Here is a 9,563-nt window from a genome sequence, read left to right as displayed (position 1 = left end):
CCGATACCAATTGAAAGGATCAATATGCCCAAGAGGGGGGGGGGGGTGAATTGGGCTAATTCTAAATTTTCTTGCAATAATTAAATCCTACGGTTAGTCCAATTAACCCCATGTGCCTAGAAAAGTGTTTCTATTACTCTAACGCACAATGAACTTGCAACCTATGTTCCAAACTTACTCTAGCATGGCAATTCTATGAATGTAAAGACAAGTATTAAATTGCTCAAAGTAAATGCTCAAGGTAAATGCTCAAAGTAAATAGAGAGAGAGGAACGCGGCGATGTTTTGCCGAGGTATCGAAGAGTCGCCACTCCCCACTAGTCCTCGTTGGAGCACCCATGCAAGGGTGTAGCTCCCCCTTGATCCGCGCAAGGATCAAGTGCTCTCTACGGGTTGATTCTTCGACACTTCGTCGCGGCGAATCACCCAAAGCCGCTCACAACTTGAGTTGGGTCACCCATAAGCTCCGCCAGGTGATCACCAAGCTCTCAATCACCACCGAGCCGTCTAGGTGATGGCGATCACCAAGAGTAATAAGAATGAACTCTCACTTGACCACGCGAAGCCTAATGAGAAGATGGATGCACACTTTGCTACTCTTGATTCACTAATGAGGCTACTCTCTTGGATTCTCAAATCTCAATCACCTCACTAGGACATTACTCTTCTTGGCACTCACAAACATGTTTCTCAGCTGTTGGAATGAGCAAAAGTAACTCCACACATGAGTGGAGCTTCTATTTATAAGGCAGCCTGAAAAACAAACCGTTATGAGCTTCTGCGGGGTGACCGGACGCTCCGATCAGTTCAACCCGCAAACCAGTGAATATGTGTTGACCGGACGCTGGCAGGGTCCGATCACCACTGACCGGACGCGTCCGGTCGCATTAAACCCTCACTGGATGCTTACTGTACTCGACCGGACGCTGAACCCCTAGGGTCCGATCAGTACTGACCGGACGCGTCCGGTTGCAGATTCCCTTCTCTGGAACCTTACTGGAGTCGACCGGACGCTGCCTCTCAGCGTCCGGTCACTTGACCACTCCAGTGTCCGGTCGCACCGAACACAGTCACTTGATCAAATGAACTGACCGGACCCTGCGGCCAGCGTCCGGTCGCACCGGAGCCAGCATCCAGTCAGCATTTGACCCTCCATTCACTTTCAACACTCGATCATATGTGAATGAAGTTTGCTCCAAAGGATCTTAGGCATTCGTAGGAGCTACCTAGTGTTAGTTTTAACAAGTGTGCACTACACCTAACTCACTAGACTCACTAGGTCAAGCTACCCATCCATACCCCCCTTAATAGTACGGCCAAAGAAAAAACAAAGTCCTAAACTACTCTAAGTGTCTCTCCAACTCCAATCGACACTTAGAACTAGTTATCCTTAACCTTGTCGTCCATCCTTTGAAAACCGAAACGATTTCCATCGTAGGGGCATGACCACCTCGATTGCCCAATCGATCTCCATTACCATGACCTAACTTAATTGTCTCTGCAAAATACACGTTAGTCATAGTAATCTTGTATTATCATTAATCACAAAAATCTAACTAGGGGCCTAGATGCTTTCAGCCTGGATGGTTGTGCTTTGCCTTGCATGGTATCCTTGGCAAACACATTGTGAAAGGAGGCATTGTCATCCAGAATCAGAGAATCTACATCTTCTGCAGCTGAGTGATGATCCTCATCATATTGAGGTTGAGCAGGTTTCTTGGACTCCTCCTCCATTTGCCGAAGAGTGACTCCGGCAATTGCTTCTCCATTGGCTTGAACTTGCTGAGAAATGAGATGTTGTTCTTGAGTGTATTCATCCATAGCTGCCGCTGTGAGGTCCAACTGTGCTTTCATTTGCTTCTGGACTGAATGCATCTCAGTAATTTGGTGAAACATGACATCCAGATTTTTCTGCAAATTCTCCCACTTGGAGTTTTCCTCATCCGACCGGCGTGTCATGATGTCAATAATGAGATTAGTCTGTGTGGAAGGTTGGACTTTGCTTTTGCTTTGAGAAGCCAGTTGTACCAGCAGTGGGTTTGGCCTGTGCCTCTCCCGTCGCACTGCAAGGTACGTTCACCGCCGCCTGGGAATGAGGCGGAGCCGAGGGATTTTACACTAAGACAGTTGTAGTGCAAGCACGATGACAACAGCCTAGCAACCCAAGCTCAAGGACATTCCCCCGCCGAACGCCACCGCAACAAGAAGACAGTTCGACTTTCAGAATTTTACGCACGAACAAATGCCGCGCAACCCTTGTCTACTGCCTAATTGTGCAAAAGGATGAAAAAGGAGCGAATTTGGGATGCTCACTCATGTTCACGCCTCGAGAACCCCGGTTGTTGATGACGGACCCCAGTCGAACACCTGGTGGGCGTCGATGGTGACGTTGTGTAGAGGTTAAGCGTGCCGGTGTCGCGAACGAAGAGGTGCGGCGTTGCCGTGGTCGTGGATCTTGACGACCCAGACGACCCCGCCGGACTTGCGGGAGTTCTCGGTTTCCCACTTGGCCAAACCGAGAATTCGACCAGCCGTGGGGATTTACGATCCGGAGTCGACCTTCACCGAGAAGCGTATGGCGGCGACGCAGATCGTGGGCACGCGACGAAGACGACGGTGGTGGTGGTGGACTTGTGGTGGTGGTGGTGGTGGTAACTAGCGGCGGCGCCGAGCAGGGAGCTCGTCACCCACACGCCGAAGAAAGGTGGCTCTGGTACCAACTGTCACAACCCTGGCCGCGGCGGGTCACCGGCGACGTGAGCGGAACAGCGGGATTTTGACGGAACCCTGGCGCCGGCGGGCAAGCCCCTGCCTTGGCGTCGTTGTGTATTACCGAATGTCTACATGTTTGGTAGAGCTCCGGCATAGTACCTCTTTATTTTCTTCCCTTGCCTCCTTCTTAGCCAGGGCACTCGCAGGAGCTGCTCTTCTCCTCCAGCGTGTATCCAATAGCCGTTGTTTGATTTCGGATCGGGATTTTTTGATCGGGTGGTTCTTTGATTGGGCGGTGGGTTATCTGTGACTTTTTTTTATCGGGCGGTGGGTTATCGGGGGATGGGATTAGCGGTTAATACGGGGTATTAGCGAGGGGGGGCGATTAGGGAGCGGTGACGATGATTTCTGGGTCTTTTTAGTTGCAGATAGATAGATAGATAGATAGATAGAGATAGAAGATACAAGAGAGAAGATATACCTCAGACTAGAAGCTATTTCGAGAGCCTCAGTCATCCCCTTCGGCCCCTTTTACCGAGATCTTCAACCCAGGGCCGAACCTCTAGGCTCTAGCCAATTCGGGCGAGAGGATACGAAGGCGAAGCAGATGCAACGCCTCTCGCGGTCGACCCTAGGGTACATTGGTTCTGCTCAAACTCTCTGGTGGTTTCCAGCTCTCGCGCAACGAGATTCTGCGGCAGCATCGACCATTCTAAATCAGCATCTGGAGCACGTTTTTAGGTCTGTTGTTGTCTCCTCTCCTTTCCTACATCTGAGTCATCCTGAGTGCCATGTCATGAATTTTTCGATCTGGATCTCTCATGCTTTTGATTTAGGGTTTCCTTTGATATATTCTTTCCGTAAGATTGCTTTTTATCTGTTGATCTTTTATCTTTAATTAGAAAGGAACGCGAAATAATTTTATTGCCAACAACGTCAAATCAAACCTATAAACGGAAGATGAACTTAGATCTCGATTTGATGGTTACTAATATCAATTTTATATATGTTCGAATCATAACAGAATTTTGAAAGTAATTTCAATTTTAGTTTTTTATTATAATTTACTTTATCCATTTTAGATCTGATGGGTCATATAGTGGTGGTGTTTGAGTCTGGATTCTAAGACCTTTCATGTTCTTGCGTGTTAGATTGCCCTTGTGTGGACCATGGAGCATTTTTGGAGTAAAAAGTGAGAACCTGAGTAAGCGGTGCTACACAACCTTGAAGGTCAAACCTAGCTATTACATGGAAGAATTGCAGATAGCTATCAAGGATGCTACACAGAGAAATATGGTGGGCACAGGTACTGAGGATGCTACAGAGAGCCCTCCGATCGGGGCAACCATTAAGGATGTTATAAAGGGCAGTAAAACTGCTATTGATGGTATATGCTCTGCAACAATTCATCCGAACAGTTGCCATCGTGATGGCACTATATACAAGAAAAGGCTTTACTGGAAAAGTGACTATAATATTGATATCACTGACCGTGATGAAAGTAAGTGATTAAGATATCTTTTTCCTATATTTATTTATTTTGTTACTAGGGCATTTGCCAAGATTATGTGATCAATTAGTGTATTTTCTACAAATCTTGAGTTTAGCTTTGCATTGTTTTCATTATCTCTACTATATATATTATAAAAAAGAATATTGTTTTGTCCCTCTATGCACTGTGCTTTTGACATATGAGTCCTTCCATTCTGTGACCTCTGCCAGCAGAGGTTTCGTGTGATACAGAAGTGTGTCCTGTATGTAGTTAAGCTACAACATGCTGAAGTTGGCAAAAAGGAGAAGGGAAAGGAGAACGGCTAAATAAAAGGAAATGTGTGGAGGATGAATCAAATCAAAATTCATCTTGAGAGTTGAGTCAACCTTGGTTGGAGGCAATCTCTTGCTGCATGGAGAAGCCGGAGCCAAAAATAGTGGCTTGCCAGCTCCTGGTTTATTTTTAGAAGGCTCCTTCCTACATTGCATGGAGGAGTTCGAGCCGGAGTCGGCTAGAGCTCTACCAAATGGGGCCTGAAATAAGAAATGCTTCCCACCTTAGACATAGCCAGCCATACTTCCCACCTTGGTCCTGTGCCAGCAGCCCTCTTTGTCACTGCTGCCATGGCTGTTGGGCTGCCACCATTGGTCTCACCTAACCCACCTGAATCTCGTCCATAGCACCTAATTTGTGGACCAAAGATATAGTTTACGTAATATTTTCATTTACCTACTGTAATAACTAGTTATTATAACATTATTTGTTATCGTTGGTGAAGCTCGGGTGGAGCCAATGAGGTTTGCAGCGACCACAAATTGCCATCCTGATCCGGACAATTGCTACTACCATGTGCCATGTCAGATGATGCAGATTTTCTCACTGAAGTTGGCTAAAGCTTCTATAAACAGTGGGTTGATACAGTTATATGGATACATAGCAGCACGAGATGATGTTGATTCAAAGCTTAATTATGTTTTCAATCGAAGCAGAGATGATCCTATCATCGTGCAGCAGGTACAAATCTATACTTGTGTGCAATAGTTGTAAAGTACATGCATGAAAGAGACGAGTTTGAAACCTGCATACTTCTGATGGCATACTACAACCAGTTAATCTCATCTAAATTATAGATAATGGGTGCTGATATAGGTCCCCTCTATTTTGGTTTACTGGAGTTATTACTTAAAATATACACATAAAGGCATAATTTATTGTTTTGTGTTAGATAGCTTATGTTACATGAGTATCTGCCTATTTATATGAAATTATGTAGAAAACCTTGCAGACGTGGGACATGAATCTCAATCCCTTTACGATGCTGCAAAATGGTACAAGAGCTTATTGCATATCTTGCACGAGTATTACAGGGACCATGTGTCCCAAATTCTTTTGCCAAGCCGACACGCACAACGTGGTGCAACACACCAAACTCATGCTGGGAGCAAGTGGCTAACTAGGATTAAGAGATTAAACAGAGTAGGCGGCTAGCATTAGGAAGGTAGATGGTGACTGGCAGCATGGAATGCATTGGTCAAGAACATTGTGGGAGGAGAAAGATTGGTGGCAGCCTCCCCTGCTGCTGCATGCGTAAGCATCATGTCCTCTATTTTGGCTTGATGGCCAGTAACCAGCATATGGAAACCATCATGTTCTCTATTTTCTTTCATTTCTTTCATCTTGTGCTGGATCTACATTCAATGATAGTATTTCAATAGACTAGCTGTTGTACAGCCCATTAGTAGGCTGGTCTGTGCCAACAAACTTATTTTTTTTAATTTTAAAATTAAAAATAATATACATTAGATGAATCCCTGAATCATTCTAAAGTTTGCTGATTTGAAGAGCAGCACCCTAGTCTGACAACATCCACCCTTGTGCCCGAGTAGCCACATTACCAGAGACCAAATTTGTGGACAATTTTTTATTCTCTGTGGCTTAATCCCCAATATCCATAATTTCCTCTGGTTGCTAAAATTAAAGATCTACTACCTTTACAAGATCCCTGACTTAAAGAAAACGTCCAGGATTATGGTGCTGTACGTTTACAACCCCTACAATTCACATCTTGAAAAAGGTAACAGTCTGTGTTGCCTACTGCAACTTGCTTGGGACAACTGCTTAGTTTTTCAATGGTGCCATGGTGGCTTGCGGTGCAGATTTTTAACAGGTCTATGGGAATTCCAGCATGTTATTTTATAACTTCACTGCACGAAAGAAACCCCCATACTTGCAAAATAAAAACTTCTATCCAGATGAAAAAGTACATTCTCATCTTTGTTTGTTGTTTATAATGATATATACTAGCATCTAGCATCCAGATGCAAAAGAGAGATTTTTGGTAATGAGGCTTCATTCAAGTAATGGCCCTGATTGGTTTGAAGCTGGTTGCATAGGTGCTGCATAACAAATAAGGAGGCAATCATCAAAGAGAAACTAGGGAGTAGGGAGACAATCACTGAAATGGAAATCCACATGTTTTCTGCTGTCTGAGATAATCACAGAGATGTTTGTGTTCCTGCTCCAATAAAAATACATATATGTATAAAAAGCTTCTAATACTCCCAAGTATAGTAAACATGGAACAGAATAGTTACGTAGTCTTTCTAAATCAGGAAAGGCCAGATTATCAAATAGCCAATAAACATGGGATATGCGAATATGCGTTGTTCTTTACAATCATGTTACTCCTCTTTGCAAGGCTAGAGAATCTGCATAGAGAATGTGTGCCGAACTCCTGAAGCAACTTATCTCTTGTAGAGAAGCTTATCATTTGGCTAAAATATTCCTGCATGCATTGTCTTCATTACCCAAATAGGAAGGATTCCTGTGTTCACAAGGACTGGATTTTCCATACACTGATCACGCACTCTGATCAGAAATCTAGTCTCTAGTACTATCCACTAGCTTTGATGAGCACCTAAAATCCTGGATTCTGAATTGTGTTTTTCACTGATAGACTAAGTGTCCATAGCTGTCTCTGATGTTTGAAATATGCTCTAGCTGCTGTCGCCTGGGATGGCAAAGGGTAAAAATATAAGAAATACGTATGAAGGCAACTTATACTTTTTTTTTAGTTAAATGCACCAGCGGCCCCTAAACGTGTATGTTTGTGCCACTTAGGTCCATTAACTTTCAAATTGCATTTTGAGCCACTTACTTTATTTACTGGTGCAACCTAGGTCCATCCCCCCTTCAGGAGCCTTGGAAATACACACTTAGCCGGCCGTGATCCTCTCTCCCAAATCTTCTCTCCCCTCACCTGCTCCTCCAGGCTCTCCCTTACCGTCCTCCTTGACGGCGCCGGCCCCCTTCTGCCTGGTGCTCCCCACCCCTGGCTGCAGCTTCTCCTGCACTTCCTATTCCCGGTGCCCTCTCCCTTCCCGATGTCATCCTCAGCGGGGCGCGGAGTGGCAGCAGCAGCGTGGGCTGGGCGGGCACTGGCCACACACCCTGGCCGGGCTGGCAGCTGAGCCCTTGTCACCTAGACAGGCTGGCAGCAGCTGGCCGTGTGCTGTATTAAAGAAAAAGGGCTTTCCCCACATCTGTTAGATCAACCCTATGACAGGAGAAGCCCTTGATCAATATGACCCGAGCATCTTGTTGCACATTTGAATCTATCTTATCTCCTGTGTTGCCCTCTGTACTTTATAATAGCCAGTATCTTATCTGAGTTGATTTCATGGATTTAGTTATGCAAATACTTGAGAATAGGAGGGTTTTATACAGATCTAGGTCATATATGGATATGTTATGCATGTGCCTGGTACCATAGTTCTATATGGTTGTTGATATGTTCATATATGTTATGCATGTGACGGGTTGCAATAATTCTATATGGTTGTTGATATGTTTAAATTTCGTATGTGGTACACAAATATGTTGTTAATTAACTTGCATATTGTATTTTGTACTGTTACTATGTTTGTTTGGCAAACTATTTGAGTTTTACATATGTAACTAAAATTATTTTGCTTTTTAAAGTTGAAATTCAGTGCCATTATTTTAGATATGGTGGCACCACTGATGTTGGAATCTCAGTTTTGATGTATGATTTTACAGCTTTATGACATAGATTAATGGTATTGGGTTATATGATTTTAGTCCATAGAATCTAAATGTATATGATTTTAATGGTTCTTATTCCTATGATTGCAATTTTAACCAACATACATCCAATCTGATGTAGAATTAGGGATTGTGGCAACTTTGGTTGGTACATGCTAAAAAGGAAGATATTTCATTAATTTTACAGGGTTCCCTCATCGAAATGACTGGCCCTAAGAGAGGCATCGCACTGAATTGTGATGTTATGTTTGAGTTTGACATGAGAATCAAGAATGGGGAGCAAGAGGAAAATGATCTCCAGCTAATTGACGGAGTAACAGAATTTTATGAAATTTTCATGCCGTGTAAACCATTCACTATTCGCATTAATGGTGATGCTGGCGCAGTGGACATGTCTTTAACAAATGTTTATGGAGTTGAGGCTACAGTAGAAATCTTCATATCCGAAGTGGAAAATGGTTTTGATTTATCTATCTGCTGTGTTGTTTCGGTACTGGAGGAACATAAAGAATTTCAGCTTTTTGGTGCTCCTATTGGTGAATCGTGTGGCTTAAGAAGGTTTGTGATTGCTGTCGAGATGGATACTATGATGCATTTGAAGTTCAAGGTACCCCAACACGGCTCAAATGTTGAACATTGCTGTTCCTTTGAAGCTAAGCTGCATGGATGTGCCAGCCATGACATAAAGCTTGAGGTCGCTTCTCTCTCAGTGAAGGTGACTTGGTCGGCGTTAATTGAATAAATTCCTTTCTTGTAGTATTTAGTTTTAAGCTGTTTTATGTTCTCTCGCACTGGATGGATGTGCGTGATCACATATTGCTTTTGTACTGGATTTACATATGCTTTAACCTACCTTTACTATATATGGTTATTAAAGCACCAGCTATTGATTTGGGTGACATGTTAATCCAACTTTTTCTTCAACAGCTACTGAAAACACACACCGAACATACATCCTTAGATATACCTCACCTCATATTACAGGACGAGTGCGCACACTTATTTCTTGCTTGGTCCTACGGAAATACGAGGGCGTGCACTTATTGCTTGAGTCGTACGTTGTCGAACTTATCTCAGAGAGCAGAATACTGCAATGCCGAGTCGTACGGAAATAGTCGAACCTGCTCTCTCCGTCCAAGAAGAACGTAAATCCTACTTTACGAGGAGTCAAAGGCTCTAGGGTGATGAAAATATGGGCAGAGCTGGGTATTTCTACACACCGAGATCACTTAGCTGGTGTTGCGGGTATTTCTACACACCAAGATCACTTAGCTGGTGTTGCTTCAGCCCGGGA

The 9,563-nt window shown here is 43.9% G+C and overlaps 1 protein-coding gene across 2 annotated transcripts; it reads left to right on the top strand.

Moving 5' to 3' along the window:
• The first annotated feature begins 3,132 nt into the window (after positions 1 to 3,132).
• Positions 3,133 to 9,168, top strand: LOC136496910 (uncharacterized). 2 transcript variants are annotated; one of them, XM_066492692.1, is made up of 4 exons: positions 3,133 to 3,453; positions 3,864 to 4,018; positions 4,983 to 5,218; positions 8,457 to 9,168. In XM_066492692.1, exons 1-4 carry the CDS (start codon positions 3,320 to 3,322, stop codon positions 9,009 to 9,011), a joined length of 1,080 nt encoding a protein of 359 aa, XP_066348789.1. In that variant the 5' UTR covers positions 3,133 to 3,319; the 3' UTR covers positions 9,012 to 9,168. The 2 variants fall into 2 exon arrangements, with proteins under 2 accessions (XP_066348789.1, XP_066348788.1); XM_066492691.1 differs by having other exon boundaries at positions 3,139 to 3,453; positions 3,864 to 4,213.
• The last annotated feature ends 395 nt before the right edge of the window (positions 9,169 to 9,563 follow it).

This window comes from Miscanthus floridulus, chromosome 12 (genome assembly GCF_019320115.1).
Source record: "Miscanthus floridulus cultivar M001 chromosome 12, ASM1932011v1, whole genome shotgun sequence".
Lineage (NCBI taxonomy): Eukaryota > Viridiplantae > Streptophyta > Magnoliopsida > Poales > Poaceae > Miscanthus > Miscanthus floridulus.
This window is presented reverse-complemented; position numbering and strand designations above follow the sequence as displayed.

Coding starts and splice junctions, on each gene's coding strand:
- LOC136496910 (XM_066492691.1), top strand. CDS start 3,320: ATGCAACGCCTCTCGCGGTCGACCCTAGGGTACATTGGTTCTGCTCAA. Junction 3,454..3,863: donor CATCTGGAGCACGTTTTTAG/GTCTGTTGTTGT, acceptor CTTGCGTGTTAG/ATTGCCCTTGTGTGGACCAT. Junction 4,214..4,982: donor TATCACTGACCGTGATGAAA/GTAAGTGATTAA, acceptor TCGTTGGTGAAG/CTCGGGTGGAGCCAATGAGG.